The 22989-nt window shown below is 47.1% G+C and overlaps 1 protein-coding gene across 4 annotated transcripts in view; it reads left to right on the plus strand.

Moving 5' to 3' along the window:
• Positions 1–22989, plus strand: part of PHKA1 (phosphorylase kinase regulatory subunit alpha 1) — a 231283-nt gene that overhangs the window by 34566 nt on the left and 173728 nt on the right. For all 4 annotated transcript variants that reach the window (XM_088444268.1, XM_088444270.1, XM_088444271.1 and 1 more), the window contains exons 4-9: positions 4962–5009; positions 5579–5747; positions 14210–14292; positions 14390–14470; positions 14703–14801; positions 14885–15031. In XM_088444268.1, coding sequence (XP_088300394.1) covers positions 4962–5009; positions 5579–5747; positions 14210–14292; positions 14390–14470; positions 14703–14801; positions 14885–15031 — 627 coding nt within the window. The remainder of the gene's footprint in view (positions 1–4961; positions 5010–5578; positions 5748–14209; positions 14293–14389; positions 14471–14702; positions 14802–14884; positions 15032–22989) is intronic.

The following is a 22989-nucleotide window of genomic DNA, read 5'->3' on the forward strand; positions in this document are numbered from 1 at the left end:
TGGTTCTATTACACAATATCTATCAAAACCTTTCTGCATCATTGTGATAGTGTTGCGCAGCACCAAAATCTATATTGCATATCTGTCGGGAGTGCCCTAGGTTGACCTCCTTTTGGAAAACTGTAATAGCTTTATCAGATTCTGGGGGATCCACAGACTGACCCTGGTTTCTGGTTGTTCTAACTCAATAACATGCAGATCTCCACCTACAAAAAAAAGCCTCAACCCTATTTGATCCTTAGTTCTTTGAAAGGATATTCTTATACCTATCCCAAGCTTCTTTAAATTGCTCTACTGTCTTAGCCATCTCTGATGGGAGGCTATTCCACTTATCAGTTATGCTGACCAGCATTTACACACGACTCGCCATCCGACTACCCGGAGCTCCCTGGCAGTCCCGGCAGCATGTTTGTTGTTTTTCTTAGCACAGGACAGTGGCGGATCCAGGGGGGGGGCGATTGGAGCGATTGCCCCCCCTAGCACAGTTTGTCCGACCTTTATCATCTCTCTCCTCTGCATCATTAAGTTCAGAGGAGAGAGATGATAATGGCTGCCGCGCTGTGCTGTGATCGGAGCTCCCGTCTCCCAGTTAGGGGGATGTTTCAGTGACAGGCTGTCACCTGACCCGGGAGCAGGGGAGGAAGCGATCACAGCCGGCTCCTCACATCCTGTGATCAGCTGTGTGGTCTAAACAGACCACATGCTAATCACTGCTTAAAAAAACCCAAGCAACTTACCTCCAGGGACCGAAGATCAGGGCTCCGGTGATGTCCTCCCTCCAGTCAGCTGGTCTCCTGGCTCCTGCACTGTGACCCTGGTCAGCTGCTGCATTAAACAGCTGACTGGGTCACAGTGCAGGATGGGAGAGCAGCTGACCGAAGCCCGGAGGGAAACATCACCGGAGCAGCGGAGGTAAGTGAAAGTAAAGGGGGGTTGCCGGGAGGGGGCGTTGCCGTGAGCGGGTGTGGGGCGTAATTAATCATTAACTCGCCCCCCCTAATACAACAGTCTAGATCCGCCCCTGGCACAGGATCTGTCGTATGAGCGATCCTGTGCTTCACACGCTCATTGGGATACAGTGATTGAAATGACTTGAATTGCCGCACAATGGATCGCATGAACAAAATAAAAGGCACGATCTGCACACGATACGATGGGATGTGCTGCACATCTAATCATAAGATCCGATTATAGGAGCTGCAGGAGTGTGCATCGAATCGTATCTTACTAAAATAATACATGATCTTCACAAGATCCATCTTATGACTCATCGAAAATCGGACAATCGGCCTGAAATCGTGCAGGTGTATGGCCAGCATTACCTTTTCCATACTGGAGAGTTCAATTCCACTATACAAGGCCTTATTTGATGTCTGCGTACTTGCCTAAAATGATTATATATTGATATTGCTTTCTTTCTAAGAGGAGTAGTTGATAATAAGGTCAAGTCATGACAGTACCTTAGTCAAACTCATAGAGTATTGCTTCCTGGAGAAAGCCAGACTGCATGGGCCCTGGGTCATTTGATATTTTTCCTTAGCCTGTGTGTAGGTGAGGACCTCTCTGAAGTTTTTCTCTTTGTAAATAGTTGGCCTTTTTATTTCAGACCTCCAGTATCACAAATCGCAAAGGGGTGAGTGACAATAGCATTTTAAAAATTTGGATAACTCCGGAAGGGTAAATTTACAGATTTATAGGGGTTGTGTTTGTGTCTTAAAATATGCCATATTTCTCCATTCATCTGGGGGACACTGACACCATGGGAGGTTGAGCAGACTGCTCAAAAACTGACACTTAATAGGATCAATTTCTTTATTTGAAAGAGTAAACAAAAAAAAGCAATTATCAATTTTACAAATAAACATCCGGAGATACAGTTAAACAGAAATAGAGCATATGGGTAATATTTTACTAACAAATACAGGCAAAGCGTCATGATAGTACATAGAATAGGTAAACTTTCTAAAGTATAAAGGTTCCTCCCCTTCAACTCCACAACCATTTATGAGATAAGTGCTGCAAGGATAGGCAGCATAATACATTCTCCCAATGGCAGTAGTTAGTGAATTGTTATTCCTGCTTTGAAGGTCTCCGGTTCTTCATTGAAGCAGAGTCCACTTGTTTTTTTCTTGAGTTAGAGCAGTGAATTTACCTGAGTAGAACTGTCAATCTGCATAATATGCACAGTATGTTCATTTATTCTATAAAGCACAAAAGATGGGTTGGCCAGTGTTCAAACAGATTTTGGGACAGATGTACTAAGCAATGGAGAGAGATACAGTACCAACCAATCCGCTTCTAATTGTAATTTTTAAAACACAGGCTTTAAAGTGACAGGAGCTGATTGGTTGGTACTGTATCAAAGCTGATTCGTTGGTACTGTAGCTCTATCTCTCCAAGGCTTAGAACATCTCCCCCTATGACCAGATGTAGTAGATCAATTCAGCAGGCAGATTCTGCAGCTTGGTGGCAGATTGCGGCTCATTCCATCACATCAGTTGGTAGTACTTACGCGACTAGAATCGGAGCTTTTGCCAAGTGTACATATGCACCTAATGTGGCCAGGGAGCTTTTCTTTTAGACTCTTGTTGAATTGTCTCATATTTCGCAGGGTCACCTTATTATCAGTGGTGAATACAGATACAATACTTAATCATTGCAGTAAAGTCATCAAATAAAAACAGTTGTTTGTTGCACAAAATCCATAAGCCAGAGGTTCCCAAACGCGGTCCTCAAGGCACCCCGACAGTGCAGGTTTTAGCGATATCCATGGTTGGACACTTGTCAGTGACCTGCTGAGTGTTTGGAAAGCATGTCAATGACTGCTGGTACTAACAACTATACTCTGAGAAATGCTTTGCCTCCAGCATTCACTTTCACAAGGCATGCTTTCCTAACTCTATACTATGCTACTGACAACCAGCCTGAAAAAGATCCACTTGAGTTAGCTTGAGCGGCAGATATGGGGGAGACATTGAATGCTGAGGAGTGGGAGCGGCTTAGAGAAAATGCTGCAAAATCTTCTATTTGTGTGAAGGAAAACTTTTTTTAACGACTATATAGGTGGTATCTAGTCCCTACCCATCTGCAGACCATTTACCCTTCATCTTCAGACAGGTGCTGGAGGAACCTATAGTGTAGTGGTGAGTGCTCTCTGGATCAGATATGGTGGTTCTGCTCAAAACTTAGGTCCTATTGGATCTTTGTTCATAACATCATATACACCATTACAGGTATCTGTCTTCCTTCATGTCTATCGGTCTTCCTGCTACCTAGGCCAATCCCCAATGAGCCATATCACTCCCAAGCGCTGGCTCACCACATACATAATGCTGCCAATTTCTTTATAGCTGGAAATTGGAAAAAAAACAGAGCCTCCCTCAACTTCTGCTCTGCTTAATTCCGTCTGGTACACATATCACTTAGACCTCCCTCAACTTCTGCTCTGCTTAATTCCGTCTGGTACATATATCACTTAGACCTCCCTCAACTTCTGCTCTGCTTAATTCCGTCTGGTACATATATCACTTAGACCTCCCTCAACTTCTGCTCTGCTTAATTATATTTGGAAAAACTCAATAAACTGTTTAAAAAAAAAAAAACTTGCCTTTTCCCATACATTTAAAAAAAAAAAAAAAAAAAAAAGTGAAAATGATCTAATTGTATACCAAGGGGCGCCGGCGGGGGCGAAGAGCGGCTACTAATGGCCCGGATTTGATGGAGGGGACGGGGCTCCACCCCCCCACCCTTCATTTTCTGCTAATGGCTGTAGAGCAAATACTATTTTTTTTAAGGAGGCCTGGTCACGCTACTTACATTAGGCCACGTCCCCCGTTTGGTTAAATATTTTGATAAATTACAGACACAGGTATGACGAGGTATAGTATATTACAGATATAGGCCTTATAGCATTTAATGGTGTTTGTATAGGTTTAAATAAAAAAAATAATGTATTGCTTTCATTAATGAGTCAGAGTGGTCCTATCATTTATTCCATTGAGTTACAATGAAATGATCCATATCCAATAAAAAGAAAAAGTAACCCAATGAGCACATTACCAGACGAATGGTGAGAATCTTGCCATTCTATTATTATTATAATTATTATTACCAGTTATTTATATAGCGCACACATAATCCGCAGCGCTTTACAGAGAATATTTGTCCATTCACATCAGTCCCTGCCCCAGTGGAGCTTACAATCTATATTCCCTAACACATGCTCACACACATACCTACTAGGAATAATTTTTGCTGGGAGCCAATTAACCTACTAGTATATTTTTGGAGTGTGGGAGGAAACCGGAGTACCCGGAGGAAACCCACGCAAGCACAGGGAGAATATACAAACTCCACACAGTTAGGGCCGTGGTGGGAATTGAACCCATGACCTCAGTGCTGTGAGGCAGTAATGCTAACCATTACACCGTCTATATGACATGCGCACATCTTACAGGATATTATAGTGTTTGTTGGCTACAGGCCAGATGCTTTACTTTTCAAACCTGGATAATATCCATAATTCACACTCTGGGAGCTTTATTTTGTATAATACACAATGAATACTGAAGCAATAGCATCAGAATGTGCCCTTTATACAGATATTTCGGCCTGTGTATTATAAAGAAATAACTTGACCCTTTATTTGAACCTTGAAACTTTATTAGAATTATTTTTGGCATTCTCATCAGAGAACTGAACAAGAAGTAAGGATACTTGTAAATCTAAAGATAAATGGATAAACTAATAGACCGCTCTGATGGAGTTTCCTGCATTCTGAGACTGGTTAAAAAGGTTGTCTGGGTCAATGGCCACAAATAAACTAAGTACAAAATGTTCTACTCTAGTCTCTTAATTAGGTAATGTATGACAGTAGCAGAATGTAAATATTTAAGTATAGATTATTCCAGAATTGATTCGTTATCACACTAATATGTCTTGTGCTTGGATTCTTCTTCTAGAATGTGGTCAAGCTCATGAGAGGTCTTCTTCAATGTATGATGAGACAGGTAAATACGGAGCGATTGTCACTATTACATAAATTGTTCACATAATTGTGTTTACATGCCTCCTAATGTATGTTTGCATTTTTTGAGCATATTGTATTATTTAAGTACGTTTGATACTTAACGCAGTTGAAAATTTACATTCATCTCATTGGAACCACATTGTCAATGCAATGAGATGTGATTATCTATGCATTTTCACATGTGTTTGCCTTTAGATAAGATAACTGTTTTTTTTACAGATGTATTATTAAAAATTCAGATTGGATGCATATGTGAATGCGTAGATAAATACAATATGGTTCATGGCCATTTAATTTTCATTTTATTTGCATTTTGACATGTGACAAAAAACGGAATGCAAACAGCAGTGTGCTTATATGTGTAAGTCAGGTATTAATCCACAGAATTTATCTCATGATATTGGGTAACCAAATGAGGGGAAAAAACACTTTATTCTGCCATCTTAAATACATCAAAGGTTTTAGTAGAATTTATGAAATGCTCAATCTCTTTCCCTTTAGCATAACATGGATATACTATGAATTGGTGATTATGTGCACTTTCTGTAGGTTTCCAAGATTGAAGAATTCAAATACAGTCAGAGTACCAAGGATTCGCTACATGCCAAGTATAACACAAGCACCTGTTCCACTGTAGTGCGAGATGACCAATGGGGCCACCTACAGCTTGATGCTACATCTATTTATCTGCTGTTCCTGGCACAGATGACCACATCCGGTAACCCAACTCTGTGACATTTTCTAGTGCAGTCTGTCTTAATACTGCACTAAATAAAGGCATAAAATAAACACAAAAGTGTTTATTGAAATATTAATATCTAGTTGAGAGGTTTTTTTTTTTTTTTATATTGATTTGCACAAGCACTTCTCCATTAAAAAAATAAAATAAGACAGGAGGTTGGTTTATCCTTCTGGCTTCTTTCTGTGTTTTTCCCCCCCAAGTCTTTTCTATCTACTACGTAGAGGTGTTTCTATTCATTGTTCTGGGTTAGAACATTGCTCCACTCTGTATAAAGTAGTCCTCGCATACAATGTCTGTAGTAGCTGTGGTAGCAGGGCTTATACTGTATAATCATTTACGTAAAGCTTTCTGGAGGTGTAAAACACATTCATTTTCACGGTTTCTTTGGGTAAGAAGCAAAAAATATATGATCATTTATTTATATAGCACCACCTATTACGCAGCACTGTACAGAGAATATGTCCTTCATGCTGTGTCCATCCCTGACGCATTAAGCTTACAGTCTAAAGAAAGGTGAATATATTGTAAGGAGATGTAGTCAGGATGCCGATGGTCACAATACCAACAGCCGCACCTAGACGATCACAATCCTGACAGATTCCGATGGTTAGAGTTAGGCACTAGGGGGTGCGTTAGGATTTGGATTGGGGTTAGAATACGTTCCAAAATCCATCGGGATTTTGACTGTCAGGATCTCGTACCCAATCCATTGTAAGAATCCAATTAATCTACCAATAGTGTGAATTTGGATAAAAATTGAGGGTGGGTGTTGTGAGGATACCGGGTTTATGCGTGCAGTATTTTCACCCTAAACCACCTTGCACAGTTCGTTTATGAGTCCCTTTGGATCGCACAGGAATGACACAATAGCAAAGGTACAATGTTACCCTTATTTTACACAGCACACATATAGTCATGTGAAAACAGCACTGCAAATTATACATACTATATACAGAATTGCCAGTAGTATTAGCTAAACTTTGGGAATCCCATCATGTTCCTAAAGCAGAGGCCCCTTAGTATTAGAAATGGGAATCACGCTTACCCTCCTGGGCTGGGGGAACACTATGCCTGAGAGGCTGCTGTGTGCCTCCACGCTTCTCAGGGAAATGGCTTCTTCCTAATTCAAGGTCCGTGGACAACAGGCTAGCAGGATCTCCCGACTCCTGTACCCAGCTCTGCCTAAGTCCTGCCGCTCAGACTAGGCACTCCACTCCATTCTGATCTCAGATCTCCCTGAAAAACCCTCAGTTTGCTATTTTAAACCCTGATTTTCCCACCATGAGGTGACACACCTGAGCCCTGCTATTGGGTGATTTGAGTGATATGTACAGTTAGTGGTTATGTCTTACCTCATTACAGAAGTGAGCATTCTGGTGCCGACCCTTTGGAACAAAGACCACTCCATGACATTGGCGATTTAGCATATCGGGACTCCCAGAGTGCTGAGCAGCAAGCCCCCGGTGTGACAAGAACGAAGTACTTGGAGCAGCCTGTGTAAAGACTGTCCTTCCATAGGCATGCTTCAAACAGGAGGGGCTGTCTTAACTAGGGATGTGTGATTGCATTCTGTTGCTTGGGATTGCAGACATGAAGATAGCATAGTGTCATCTACCTTTATGACTCTATTACATGAGCTGAAGTGCAAAAAAACAGGCACCTTGCTTCAGCTGCTGCTGCTTCCTAGTTTCCAGAGTGTCCCCAACAGCAGGGAAGAAGACTGAGAGCTGGTGTGGGTGTTATACTAACCAAACTATGGGAGTGCATGGTGGAATGTTTTTCTTAACATTTTAATCGTGGACTCTGTGTCTGCTATTGTAGCAGATTGTACCGGCTGAGATTGTACCGGCTGTAGCAGATTGTACTCCTCTCCTCGTTTATCTGTCATGTATGATAAAGTGAGTAATTCCAGATCTAATGGTGCATACACACGGTCAGATCTGTCAGACGAACGATTTGAACGATTTTACCAACGATTTCATGAGCTACGAACTATGAACGATTTTTGACAGTACTGAAATGAATGAAAATCGACCAAATCTGACTGCAAACACATCAGATGTCGGATATTGTTGTCTGACAAACTGGAACGCGCATCGTTCATCATTGCAGGGATTTTCTTTCAGATTTGAACGATTGAACGATTTTTAAAATCGTTATTGTACAAATGTGAAGGAAAATCTGACCATGTGTATGCACCATAAGACTTAGGGGCCCATTTATCAACGAGTTTTAGCATACGCAACAAATTTTATTACTTTTTACGTATGATAATTGTGCTACAGCCAATCTGCTCCCAACTGTTATCTGTTTGAAAAATGACAGTTGGGAGCTGATTGGCTGGAGCACCATTATCATAACCAACAAGTTTTAAAATTCATTGCGTATGATAAAACTTGTTGATAAATGGGCCTTTATGAATTAGGAACTTTTCTAAACTCTCTAGATCAAGTGAAGTCTCTGTTCATAAAAAGTAATTCAGGCATTACCAAAAGGGCGGTATGCATCACCCATCAGGGAGGCAAAAAGAGCTAGATCTGCTGTTTTTATATCAGCAGTGGCAAACTGTCCAGTTACCTCAACTGGCACATCCTGCATCACACTGAGAGGACTTTCAATCTGGACACATTCCAGCAAATTACTGAGAGATGGTGTCGGCTAAATAGTGATATGATGGTATCCCAGTTGAACCACAGTTTGTAGCAATATTGCTCCAGAATCAGGTTTCCTCAGATGAACATGGTTGAGGGGTCTATTTACTAAGCAATGTTAGGAGACAGAGTGAAAAGTGATAAGGTGCCAGCCAATCATCTCCTATCACTTTTCACTCTGTCTCCTAACACTGCTTAGTAAATAGACCCCTAAATCTGTTATGATTCCATGGGATTTACACCTGATTTATCTAAAGGAAATACAGCCAATTTGGGTGCAATTGCACAATTGAGACTTTAATAATCTCCTGGACAATCAATGCTACTCCTAAATGAATAAATTCTGTATTATTCTAACGAGCAAACAAAATAAAGGTGTTAACTAGTGGAGACACCCAAGGAGCACAATAGAGCCCAATTACATGATCATAATATTATTAAGCATTTATTATACAATAAACGGCTCGCTCCCTTCCTGGTAAGCAGGTTCAATTCAGTCAGCTAATTTTGGTTGCGCTAAGAATATGTAAACAGCGCTGACCACAGTTGTCCAGGAGCTATCTTTTATTACCCAGATTCCTCAAGGATTGGAGCATTGTGACAAACATGCAATAGACTATTATTATGATGCCAATATCAACTCTGGAGGTTTTAATATTTCACTATAAGACAGTTAACTTTCTATCCCCACTAACTGAATTGCAGTGGTGAGGGTAATCTTTTGCTATATGGTACTCTGGAGTTTTATATATTTATATGTTTGATTTTTATTGTATTTTAAACTGTATTGTATATTAGTTTAATTAATTGCATTTTATTGTATGATTTATTATATAATGCTTAATATTCTTTTTATATATTTGACTTATATTGAGCTACTTGGGTATTTCCGTTAGTTGTTAACACCTTAATTTTCTCTCAGGGACCATTTTACTATCAGAGATTAGCTGGCCAGGTGTGGCAGGTGAAGCCAAGATCCTTAAGAAAAAGAGATTAGAAAGCAAAGTTGTCAAAACGGGATGCGGTCAGTATCCCGACCGCAGGGATTCTGGTGCTCAGAATGCCGGCGCTGAAATCCCGACACTTGTCAGAATCCCGGCGCAGGCATCCCGAACACCAGAATCCTGAAGGTAAGTAGCGGGGTTGGGGGGAGGGTTAGTATTAGGGTTAGGCACTAAGGGGGGAGGGTTAGGTTTAGGGTGCCGATAGGGGGAGGTTAGGATCAGGCACCAGGGAGGGGTAGGGAGAGGGGGGAGGGTTAGAATTAGGGATGTGCGCCGGAAACATTTTTGCCGGATTTGGTTGTAATTCGTCGTCCGGCTTTAGATTTGGATTTGCCACACTGCGGTGACTGGCTTTGGATTTGAATTTGGATTTTTTTTTACAAAAATTGACAAAAAAAGCTAAAATCACATAAATTGGTCTTTTTTTTCTTCCTAGAGTATTATTAACCTCAATAACATTAATTTCCAGTCAATTTAGAACACCTCACAGCTTATAATATTGTTTTCAACATTATTGGCCAAAGGTTGCAGTGAGCTGACTGGTTACCAAGCAACAATGCCCACAGTAGTGACCCTTATAAACAAGGCCCACAGTAGTAATGCCCCTTATACAATGTCCACAGTAGTAGTGCCACTTATACAATCCCCCCAGTAGTGGTGTCCCTTACACAATGCTCCCAGTAGTGGTGTCCCTTACACAATGCCCCCAGTAGTGGTGTCCCTTACACAATTCCCCCAGTAGTGGTGCCCCCTATGCAGTCCCCTTAGTAGTAGGGCCCCCTATGCAGTGCCCCCAGTAGTAGTATGCCCCCCAGTAGTATGCCCCCCATTAGCAGGCCCCCAGTAGTATGCCCCCCCAGTAGTATGCCCCCCATTAGCAGGCCCCCAGTAGTATGCCCCCAGTAGTATGCCCCCATAAGCAGGCCCCCAGTAGTATGCCCCCCTAGTAGTATGCCCCCCATTAGCTGGCCCCTAGTAGTATGCCCCCCAGTAGTATGTCCCCCATTAGCTGGCCCCCAGTACTATGCCCCCCCCAGTAGTATGCCCCCATAAGCAGGCCCCCAGTAGTATGCCCCCCATTAGCTGGCCCCCCCAGTAGTATGCCCCCATAAGCAGGCCCCCAGTAGTATTCCACCCCAGTAGTATACCCCCATAAGCAGGCCCCCCCAGTAGTATGCCCCCCCCCCAGTAGTATGCCCCCCACTAGCAGGGGCCGGCAGTAGTAGACCCCCAGTAGTATGCACCCCCAGTAGCAGGCCCCCTGTAGTATGCCCCCCCAGTAGTAGCAGGCCCCCAGTAGTATGCCCCCTCAGTAGTAGGCCCCACCATTAACAGGCCCCCATACACACAAAAAATCAAAACTTACCTGTATCCCCGCTCCAGCCGCCGTCCGCTCTGCTGCCACGCAACGAGGAGGGAGCCGGAAGACTGAGCTCATGAGTGAGCTCCAGCCGGCTCCCTCCGTGCAGCAGCCAATGAGAGTCTGTGTGACTCTCATTGGCTGCTGTAACAAACACACAGCTGCCGCTGGCGGCTGTGTGTTTGTTCTGTGTAGGGCAGACCGCTATCACAGCGGTCTGCCCTACACTCGAGGAGCCCTGATGTCTGATTCTCTAGCGAGAATCCGACATCAGGCGGCCGCCGTTCGGCCCCGAATGGGGATCCTAGTCAGACGGGGAACACCCGAACAGGGTTCGGGTTGACTCGGATCACCTTTGTTCGGAGCGGTTCGGATTCCACAGAATCCGAACCGCTCATCTCTAGTTAGAATACTGAAAGAAAACTGTTGCTATTCTAACACTGTCGGGATGCTGGCTTCAGAATTCTGACCGCTGGGATCCCGACAACCGGCATCCCGTCAGGACTATGCTAAGAGGAAGCATTGTTTTTGCAAATAATTATCATAGAGTTTGGAATACTTCTTTTCTTTGTGTGAGAAGGCTCCAAATACTATGTTAGCCTCCTGGCTCCTAATTTTGAAACTGACTCTCTCAAAGTTTCAATTCTGTATACGCTATGTCTTAGGTGACAGTCTTACTGGTAGTGCAAACTTTTCTGCATGGAGTGACTCAGTTGTGATCACCAAACCGGCTTCCACTAGTCCCTTGCTACTCGAATTTAGTGTTGATGACGTTCCACAACATCCATTTGAGCCACCTGATACAGTAAATGTGAAGTATGTCCTGGCTCTGGCTGGGCCACCAGGGAATCGGGTAAATCACCGGTGGGCCCTCCTGCTTTGTAACTCCACCCACTTTAACCAGGGGGTGGGGCCATGTAGGGGCGGACTGGTTCTATAAGCAGGGCCACCTTCAAGGGTTACGGCTAGCACAAAGTAACAAGAAGGAAGCCCCAGACCTCAGCAAGGGCAGCAGCTAGCCCCTCCCCCTTTATCGATGTTGCGCCGGCAACATCGGGACCCCGTCCTCAGTGGCGGCAACATTGGGACCCTGTCCTCCGCAGAGGCCCCCCCCTATCATCAGTGTTGGCAGCAGTGGTCCCTCTGCGACATCAGCAGTGGGCCACCCCGCGTCCTTAGCGCCTGCAGTAGCGCCGCCCCCCCGCGTCCTTAGCATTGACAGTAGCCCCCCCAACATGCGTCGTCGGCAGCAACCCTCTCCCCGTGACCTCAGCAGCGGGCCCTCCCGCGTCCTCAGCGCCGGCAGCATTGAGCTTCCTCCTCCTCAGCAATGGCAGAAGGGCCCTCCCCTGCAATCAACAGCAGCAGCTGCAGGTCTTGGAGAATGAGCAGTGGGCTAACTAGTGAGTGTTACAGTCAGACTGGGGACCTCTCTATCCAGGTACTGTACCTACATCCCACTGATCCCTGCATGTGTATAGTGTAAATTTCTTTTATTCACACCCTACTGACTCTCCAACACTCCTCTACACTCCAGCAGCAATGGGCCCACCTGTCATCAGTGACAGAACAGATGGTGTTAGTTGGGGGGGCAGGATTTCATCTTTCTGAGGGCCCCCCAGACCAGCTGTACTTCCTTCCTCTCCATCTGAATCCACCCCTAGCTCTAATCCTCCCATACTGTAGCTTCCATTGAATGCATACTAAACCAGTGTGTCTCTAGGCCACCTTACCAGCAGTGCTTATGTCCCTTCACCAGCTGCCCCTTTGCCCGTCTACCCTGACTGTCCCTTTGCACCCTTTCCTGGTTGTCCCTCTGTCCGCCTTCCCCGGCTGTTCCTCTGCCCCCTTTCCTGGCTGTACCTCTGGTATCCGGTCAGGAAGCCGGTGATCGAAATGCCGACCGCCGGCTTCCCGACTGTGAAATCTCGGCATGGGACTAATGATAAGCGTCGATTTCCCGATGCCTATCATTATCCTCACGCCGAAATCCCGACGCCTGGCATACCGAACGAAGGTATGCCGGGTGCCAGGAACTCTTAGCCGCGGAGAGGGGGGGTTATGTTTAGGGGCTCCCGGGGGGACCTAGTGTTAGGCACTCCCCCGGGAGGGTTAGGCTAGGGGAAGGGGGGGTTAGGGTTATGCACCCCCGGGGGAGTTTAGGGCTAGGCACCCCACCCCCCGGGATGGTTAGGTTTAGGGTGCAGGGAGGCTGGGTTAGGTTTAGGCACCCCTGGGGGGAGGTTAGGGTTGGGCACTAGGGGGGAGGTTAGAGTTAGGCACCTCTAAGGGAGGGTTATGGTTAGGGATAGTTAAAATACTCACCTCATCTGGATCTTCATAGTTCGGCATTCCGGTGTCAGTATAACATCCGCCGGGCTTAGGTCCGGCGGTATGTCATACCGATTCCGTCCCTCTGCCCCCTTTCTCGGATTTCCTGTCACCTTTTTATGGCTGTTCTTCTGCCACCTTCTACTTCTGTCCCTCTGCATCTTCCACAGCTGTCCCTCTGCACCTTCCTCCACTGTTCCTCTGTCACTTTCCACTGTTGTCCCTCTGCCACTTTCCCCACCTGTCCCTCTGCCACTTTCCCCACCTGTCCCTCTGCCACTTTCCCCAGCTGTCCCTCTGCCACTTTCCCCAGCTGTCCCTCTGCCACTTTCCCCAGCTGTCCCTCTGCACCTTCCCCAGGTGGTCCGGTGGTCCTATGGGAACCCTGATGGTGAATGGCCCGTTACCTTAAATATGCGGAAACTAGCATTTCCACATGGTTAAGGGGCAATTTTAGTTATGATCAATATGCCCCTCTGTCCCCCTACACATCTACTATACTAAATTGGGCATAGTGCGATCTGAGAATGTATAATATTATGTTTCCTTTGTGGAATGATCGCTCCCCTCCCATCAATGACCTTCAGTGGGCCCCTGCCTCTGCATTTCCCTGGTGGGCCCTTACTGCCCCAGTCCGACACTGAGTATGTCACATGGAAAATGCTATTTCTTCTGGTTATTTCCATGTTCCTCAGGATTTGGGCTTCGTCTTACAAGTCTCTCTAACTGATTTTTCTTGACGGTAAGGTGGTTCTTCTGACTAAACCATTGTTTCAACCTAATGTGGTTTCAGTTTCACTTAATCAGGACATTGTAATTCTATCACTAGTGTGAAATCAACCTGTGAAGGAAGTGAAATTACATTTTTTTTTGGGGGGGGGAGGGTGTTTAATATGGTTTCTCTCTGGTTCTGTCATGTGAGGCTTGGTTAGTATAATAATGGAGTGTGTGGCTATAGAAGAGGGAGGAGCACAAAAATATTGATTTTTTTTTTTAAGTGCCTAATAGATGCTGTATACCCCATGGTCCACACAGGTTTTTTTTAATTTATTTTTTTAAATTCCTTGTTTTATGTTTTTGTTTGTTTTTTAGGTCTCCATATAATCTACACACTGGATGAGGTGAACTTTATACAGAATTTGGTGTTTTACATAGAAGCAGCATATAAAACAGCAGTAAGTAAGCGCTATGTCTACAGAATATTCTAGCTCATGAATCACATAGAATAATTTCATTAAGTTTCTGTGTATTGTGGTCTGTATGTTTTTATAGGACTTTGGGATGTGGGAACGTGGTGACAAGACAAATCAGGGCATCTCTGAACTAAATGCCAGCTCAGTTGGAATGGCCAAGGTATACCAACTAAACCACCACCTGTTGCATTTTTCTCCTTTGGATTTCATATTACCCCCGTTCCCTGCATGTCTTATTCCTCGGTCTTGTACCTTTCTGTTCCCTTCTCCTTTGGTCTGCTCTATAGTGGGTACTCTCACTATTTAGTCTTCCCTTCACCCATATTCTCTCTGGCACTCTCCTTTCCCACTTTCTAATTTTTTAGCCTCCTAATGATTTTTTTGTCTCCCAGGCTGCTCTGGAAACATTAGATGAACTGAATCTGTTTGGTGCTAAGGGAGGTCCTCAGTCTGTTATTCATGTATTGTCTGATGAGATTCAACACTGTCAGGTACAGTCAATACTATGATTATTATTTGCAGATCTCTTCACTAATAATTGCAATTTATTGACTAACTCTATCATCTCTACCAGTCTATTCTCCAATCCATGCTTCCTAGAGCCTCTACATCCAAGGAGATAGATGCTGGAGTTCTTTCTGTCATCTCGTTCCCAGCCTTTGCTGTGGAGGATTCTCAACTGGTGCAAATCACCAAGGAGGAAATCCTCAACAAATTACAGGTATGAACTGACCCAAATATAAGCTCCCTTTTTAATCATATTTAATTCACTACCTTTCTGGTTAGCACCTTATTTACTATCGTAGTTTCCCTATTCAGTGTGTTGGAGGCCCATTGCTCCATAACCTATGTTTCATTTCCATTTCATTGCAACTATTTTGACCTCAACAACTCTGTACCTGTAATATACTTTTTTTTATTTATTTTTTTAAATAAACATCTGTTTAATAAAAATCCATTTAATATGACAGTAGGTATAACCTTGGTCTATGTGCAGCACCTGCATCTATAGTACATTATTTATAATGAGAGAGGTTCTTTCATATGCATTACACACATGCTGTGACAGAACAGACATATTTAGTGCATGCACAATGTAAGAGTTTTGGCTGTAATAATAGGATTATAATGCACATACTAATAAGATTTAATCCGATCATTTCAAAAGTAAAATTTCAAGCAAAAGTGATCAGATTATCAATAGCAGTGACTACCTATATTTGATCTATTTGGAGTGGTTATTATCACCCACATATTTTTTGTTTCACCCTTCCATGCATGAATTATGATAACCTAATGCAAGATTAAATTTTTTTTTTATTAGTTTTCAGGGCTTATAAAAACACGATTTTTTTGGCTTTTTTTAAACTGTAAAACTAAAGAAGTGGACAACATGCATCCACAACATAAAAAAATGCCCTATTATCGTGGAAAAGTATTTTAACCTTTTAACAATGAAAGTACACTTTTTCTTTTGCAAAAAAGTAAGTCGAATGAAAAACAAATGCCTGGTTTGGTTTCAATTTGTTCTTTTCTTCTTCATCAAGGCTGGGGTACACTGGACCATGGGGTTGTAGATGGGACTGCAAGGAGTTTGCACTTACCCAAACCTGTAGCTTTAACTCCAAGCTCCTCCCCTCTGCAACCCCATGACTTCAGTGTAGTTTAAGTGCCTTAGGAGTGAGGCACGATTTGGGAGAATTGCTCCGCAGCCCTTTGTAGCTAGTCTTGCTTTTTTTTATCTATAACATTTACTTTTCTTTTTAGTGAGGTGTCTGTGCACTGCCTGTTGCAGCACACAGGGAGAGTGCTTGGGCTGGTAGAAGCGTGACTGGCCGGTCACAGCTGCGGAGGATGAGGGGTGCGCTCACCAACTGCACCCCCCACAGCACTCCGGTCTCATTGGAGACCGCCTGGGCCCGGGGACAGAGCGAGCCTTCACCCTTCTAGAGGGTGGCGGCCACGCTGTCCTGGATGGCGGACTTCATCTTGCCGGGCTGGAAAGAGGCGGCCCCTTTGGGAGGCCCACTCTCGGACAGGCAGCCCTCACTGGGGCATACCAGATGTTTTACCCACTAAAGGGGGAGTAACACTGTGGGCGCAGGAGAGTGGCAGTGCTGAGCAACCCCCTCCCCCCTCCGCATTCTGACTGCTGGGCTCTGCCTAATCTGCTGCGACGCTGAGACCTTCATCCTGCAGCTTGCAATGGAGGCAGAGCCGGAGTTTTCTGACTCTGCGGGCTAGACGGCTTTAATTAGAGTGTCTTTTGGCCTCTGTTCCTCTCCTCTGCGACCACTGACACCTCCATGAGGGCTATGTTAACTGTATTTTCTTTGTTTATTTCTTTGTTTGTTTATTTTTTGCCTAAGTCTTGGAGTGCAGGTGTCAGTGACCTATCTGCCTGCATCCACTGTATTCAGCGGAACCGGGTGGCAGTGATGGCGGACAAACTGAAGGCCGTCAGGGCAAAGAACGCTACTATGGTGGTGTTTTTTACATGTACCTAGTGTCCCATAAAATTGCCATGTGGACAGTTGGACTCCAGGGCGCTGTGTGCATACTGTCAGGCGGTGGCTAGTGGCATGCAGGTGTCGGGAAGCACCGCATGTATGGGCACGGTCTATGGGTCGGTCACTCTCCGACTTAGTGCAGCTTATGACGCTTCAGCGGGAGGAACAGGATCGCATGGCTGCTGCATCTGCATCTGCCGTACAGAGTGCTGTGTCGTCAGCGGTAGCAAGTGCGGTTCCTTATCCAGGGCCCGACCCACCTTGGCTTCGTACCATGGAGAGCACTGCAGGGGGATTCGAGAAAGTTTCCTCTTGTATGGAACATTTCTTTGAGGATCCAAAGCGTCCACCTCCTTCCAAGGGGCCATTAGGTGTTTCGGAGTCCGAGGAGGAGGAGGGTGAACTACCGGAAGAGGAGGTTCTTCCTGAGGGGAAGGATCCAGAGCCCTCTTTGGGTCAAGGTGTGGAAAACCTCATTACTGCTGTGCAGCAGTCGCTGGACTGCCTGGACTTGGATACCCAGGCACAAGCGATGGGACCATTCAAGAGTAGATGCAAGAGTATTGTTTCTTTCCCTGCTTCCTCGGATCTCTCAGATCTTGTGGAAGGCCCCGGACAAAAAGTTCTCTATTCCTCGCAAGTTTGCGTCCCTTTACCCACTTCCGCCAGACCATGTCACCAAGTGGGAGCAAGGATCCGCTGAATAAGAAATTGGAAGGTTGCCTTAACTCCATTTGTATTGGCTCTGGGGTCATTATTTGCACTTTGCTGGCCTCAGCATGGGTCGTTCGGGCCATGGAGACATGGGCCGACAAGCTTGTTGCTGGACTTCGGGGTGACTTGTCCAGAGAGGCTTTAATGGATTATGCGGAACAGCTTTGCGAGGTGGCTGAATATGTGTGTGAGGCCGTTCAGGACGGTGCTCAGGTGGTGTCCAGGGTCTCGGCAACGGCCGTCTCTGCCCGGAGGGCGCTCTGGCTCCGTGCCTCAGATGCCGAAGATGAATCCAAGTGGTCTTTAGAATCTCTCCCCTTTGGGGGGGGGTTCTGTTTGGTGCTGAGTTGGACACCATTATTGCACAGGCTACCAGGGAGAATAGCACTTTCCTGCCCATAGTGGCCTCAAAACAGCGGATACTACAGTTTTATGCTTTTCGCTCCTCCTTTCGAGGGTGAGCATCTACTAGAGGTCAGTCTGTCCGAGGCCGGCTTTTCCCCATCTGGACCGCTTCAGGTTTTGGCACAAGGACCTTCCTCGATTGGCTTTAACGGCCTGGCTTTTGAACCGAGCTCTTAAAGGCTATGGGGCTTTTCCCTTCCTTTGTCCATACTATGTTGCAGGCTCGGAAACCGGTTTCGTCGCGCACGTATCACAGGGTCTGGAAGATCTACATCTTGTGGTGTGAACGGCGTGAAGTTCACACATCATGGTTTCGCCTTCTGAGGCTTTTAGCTTTCCATCAGGGAGGTCTGGAAGCCGGCTTGGGGCTTTGCTCATTGAAAGTACAGATTTCGGCTCGGTTTATTTATTTTCAGAGGTGTCTGGCCCTCCTGCCAGAGGTTTGGTCCTTTTTGCAGGGAGTGTTGCGGGTTCAACCTTTGTTTCAGCCGCCGGTGGCTTTGTAAGACCTGACCTTTGTCCTCTCCGCTCTTAAGCAGGCTCCTTTTGAGCCTTTGGATTCCGTAGACCTTTGATTTGTCATGTGGAAATTGGTTTTCCTTATGGCCTTTGCCTCATCTCGGAGTTGGGGGCCTTGTCTTGCACACCACCGTTCCTCCTAATCCATGGCGATCGGGCTGTTCTCCAAACAGTTCCTTTGTTCCAACTGAAGGTTGTTTTGTCTTTCTTCTTCAGGGTCCATAGGGATCCACAGGGATACCATGGGGGATATTCTGGTTGGAGACCAGGCACCAAACAGTTAAAGCTTCAGCTCCCAGGATGCCTTGGGTCCTCCATATATACCCCGCCCCTAGCCATAGGACTTCAGTTGTTAGTTTGGTGCGGCAGGATCAAGACGCACCTTGGTAACAGGGGACTGCTCTGGCAGTCCTAAGCTTTTTATTTTATGTTTTATGTAATGTTTTTGGTTTGGAAGTACTAAGCGTCTGAATTAAGACGCATATACTGCGACTTCATCTACCTCCACTGGGCCGCAACACCAGTAACTGGGCTGGTGATTTCGGCAGGTCGCGCTGAGCTTTCTAGCCACTATGCTGCGTCCTGGACTGCAACCGGATATACAGAGATATCTGGTAAGTCGATTCCTCGCTTACATGGAATCGCGTGTGGCAGTCCTTGCGTCTGGCATCAGAGACGCACCAGAAGCCGCTGCTGTCATGGCTTGGGGTTGTCCGCGTCCTCACTACACCACTGGGACCTTATCGTCTGACGCCGTGGATCGCCAGAAGGCACTTCTGCTTCCACGAGGCCAGCGTACCCGGCTAGTTAATCAGCCTAGGGGAGGTAAGTGCTCCCATGGCAGCTCCTTCCCCGACCCAGACTCCGTCCCTACGAAGGGTTTTGCGCACCTGGGTTGCTCCGCCTAGCCTCCACGTGTATATGAGACACTTACGGACCACGCTCAGTGCGCCCTGTAGCTATTGGTTTCAAGAGGGTTTGGGTCAGTCTCTCTGTATACCTCTCCCTTGGTTAAGGTATATAGTGCTCTATATCCTACCATTCCGTTGTGTCTGTGTAGTTGATTTAGAGTCGATGGTAATTTTATTACATATGCATTGTATGTGACTGTTTGCTAGCTGCTATATTGACATTGTCTTTTATTTCTGCTGTCAATTATAAGTATCACTGTTTTTTCTACTTCAGGGTCCATAGGGTATCCACAGGATACCTTGGGTATAGGTGTGACGTCAGTCGCAGGGCACCAAAGAGTTAAGCTTTCAGCCTCCCAGGATGCACTAGGTCCCCCTCCTATACCCCGCCCCCGGGCCAAGGCACCTCAGTTTAGTTTGGTGCCCGGCCGGAGTCGGGTGCACCTGTTGGAGTGGGGGCTAGAAGAGCCCCTGAAGCTTTTTCTTCATGCAGCTGTGGCTGCACATCTGGATGAACAGCATGGACAGTCAGTCCTGACGTCCATGCTGTCTTCCCTACACCCCGCCGGTACCAGAACGCCGGTACTGATCCGGGGATGCTGGTGGGCGTCTGGGGTCACAGCTAGCGGTGACCCCAGATGTTCCGGACCATGGCCGGATTCAAGGGGGACAGAGGTAAGCAGCGGGGTTCCGCGGTGGGTCCCCGCTGATCACATGGTCCTAAGTCCCCAGGCAGGGGGCTCCCTGGGGACTGGCTGCAGCGTGGAGCCAGGCGACCAACCTGCGCTTCCACTACCCCCTGGGACAGCGGACCGCAGCAGAGCGGTAGCGCTGCGGCGTCCCAGGGGTTAAATGCATGCCAGGGGAGCGCGCCTTCCCTGTCTCACAGCCGGCGCCTCCCCCGCTGCACACAGCCCTCTCTGCACTGTGCTGACTGGTCCTGTGTCAGCGCTCCTCCCCCAGGCCAGCTTCTCTCTGCTCCTCGGCGGCCATCTTCTCTGCAACGCATGGTGAACGCTGCTGGAAGTCTGGAAGGAAGCATCGTGGTCTGGGTCCCCCCGCATACCTCTCCTCCGCTGTGGCTCAGGTCTGTGTATGCAGCGCTGTGTCCTACCAGGCCCTGTGTCTGTGTAGTTGAGTGATCAGCGCTGTTAGTGCAGGAATTGTTATTTCTCTGCATTGTATGTGACTGTGCTAGCGCTGCCTGTAACTTTTCTTCTCTAAACTGTCAGCTTTATTACTATCCCTGTTCTTTCTGCTAAAGCCCTTGCGGTGCGGTGCTGCAGGGTGGTCTCTCGCCTATTTAATACTTAATTTGTGAGAGAGGTCACATACGTGGTGCCATCATGTCTGAAAGTGATTTTCCCCTCCGGCTACAGTGTACCACGTGCAAAGTACCGTTAGCGGAGGGGGAGGGTAGCGCGGAGGGCCTTTGCCGGCAGTGTTTGTCCATGGCGCGGCCTATTACGGTTACAGCACCGGTACAGGAGCCGCCCTGGGCTTGTTTCGCTCAGGCGTTAACAGCTTTAGTGGGCCAGTTAGCTCCGCAGCCCGCGTTTACTCCGATGGGTTTGTCCCAGCAGTCTGTGGTGTCGTCACCCATGCAGGGGTTCCCACGACAATTGGTGGTACCCCACAGTCTCCCTATTTCCCCGCTCCCGGGTTCTCAGGAGCCAGCGTGGGTTAACTCCCTGACGAGTTCTGTACAGCACTTGTCGGATGTGTTGCAAGGGGAGTCTGTGATGCGGCCTCATAAAAGGCCGGTGGCGTCTCTGTCCGCTCCTTATGAGGATGACGAAGGGACGTCTGATGATGGGGAGATTCTGGATCCTTACGATCAGGAACCTTTCCATACTAAGGACGCTGATGCTAAGTCCAAAGTATATATTCCTGGACTTATTCGGGCGGTCCGCACAGCCTTGGTGATTGAGGACGAAGTTCCCCCAGCGGCTAAATCTAAGTATGCCTTTTTCAAAGATGTGAAGGGCGATGCCACAGTCTTTCCTCTTTCGGGTCAGTTGGTGGACCATTTAGAGGAGGCGTGGAAACAACCTGGCAAAAGATACCAGCCGCAGAGACGCCTGGCGGTGGCTTATCCGTTCGCGGATAATTATTTTGCTAAGTGTGAATCCCCTCCACAGGTGGATTCTCACGTGACCCGTCTTGTCCGTAGTGCCACATTGCCGATGCCATCCATGTCCTCCCTTAAGGATGCTACGGACCGCAAGGTAGAAATCTGCCTGAAGTCTGCTTATTCCCTTGCAGGGGGGGCAGCACGGCCGGCTATGGCCATTTGCTGGGTTGCCAGAGCGATGGAGCGCTGGGCGGATTCATTAGAGGCTTCTTTTGAATCCGACTGTCCGGCCGAACAGGCGGAGTTGATTGGCAATCTCCGTGATTCGGCCACCTACATCAACGAGGCGGCTCTAGACATTAGTACTCTGGTGTCTAGAATTTCTTCAGCAGCGGTAGCTGCTCGTCGCACCTTGTGGCTGCGATCCTGGAAGGCGGACGCAGATCCAAGAAAGGTCTGGAAGCGTTGCCGTTTACCGGAGAAGTTCTCTTCGGTCCGGATCTGGATAAGATTGTGGCCACGCTGGCGGCAGCCAAATCTGCTTGTCTCCCGTCGGCCGCTGCTCCTTCTGGTTCTGGACCATCGTCCTTTCGGTCATCTAGGGCCCAGGGCAGGCCCAAACCACAGTCGTTTCCTCGACAGGCTGGCCCTAAGAAATCGGTCAAGCCCCGGAAACAGGCATGGAGTACCAGACGTCCGGCCCCCAAGCCAGATGACAAGCCTGCGGCCTGACGGTCCGGGTCTCCCCTTGGGAGATCCCAGGGTGGGAGGCCGCCTGCTGCAGTTCTCCCGGTGTTGGTCGTTCACTACGACAGACACTTGGGTTCTGGAGGTGGTCTCTCACGGGTACGCCCTCTCCTTCCGGCACAGACCCCCGGCTCGATTCTTCACCACGGGTCTACCATCAGACCGGAACAAGGCTACGGAGCTGCGGAAGGTATTGCACACTATGCTCCAGGCTGGAGTTATAGTGCCTGTTCCATTCTCCCAGAGGGGCCAGGGTTTCTATTCAAATCTATTTTTGGTACAGAAACCCAATGGGTCATATCGTCCGATTCTCAACCTCAAAGCACTCAACAAGTCTTTGCGGGTCCCGAAGTTTCGGATGGAGACCCTACGGTCCATCATTCTGGCGCTGGAACCTGGGGACTACATGGTGTCATTGAACTTACAGGACGCTATGGCGGTCATGGCGGCTTCTCTGCGGCTGCAAGGAGTCCGCATGTTGCCGTACTTGGACGACCTGTTATTGGTGGCAGGATCTCCAGAGCTCCTGTTACACCACTTGGACCTGACCATTGCACTGCTGCAATGGCACGACTGGCTAATCAACTGGCAGAAGTCCACTCTAATCCCGTCTCGGAGGATTCTGCATCTTGGAGCCTTATTGGACTCGGGACAGCAAAGGATCTTCGTGACGGAGGACAAGATCTCTGCTTTACAGTCAAGGGTGCGCAGTTGTCTGCACAGCCGCCGGGTGTCCTTACACTCGGCGATGAGGTTACTGGGCTCCATGGTGTCGGTGTTCGACATGGTGGAATACGCC

Source organism: Taudactylus pleione, unplaced genomic scaffold (genome assembly GCF_031769625.1).
Source record: "Taudactylus pleione unplaced genomic scaffold, aTauple2 ptg000352l, whole genome shotgun sequence".
Classification (NCBI taxonomy): Eukaryota; Metazoa; Chordata; class Amphibia; order Anura; family Myobatrachidae; genus Taudactylus; species Taudactylus pleione.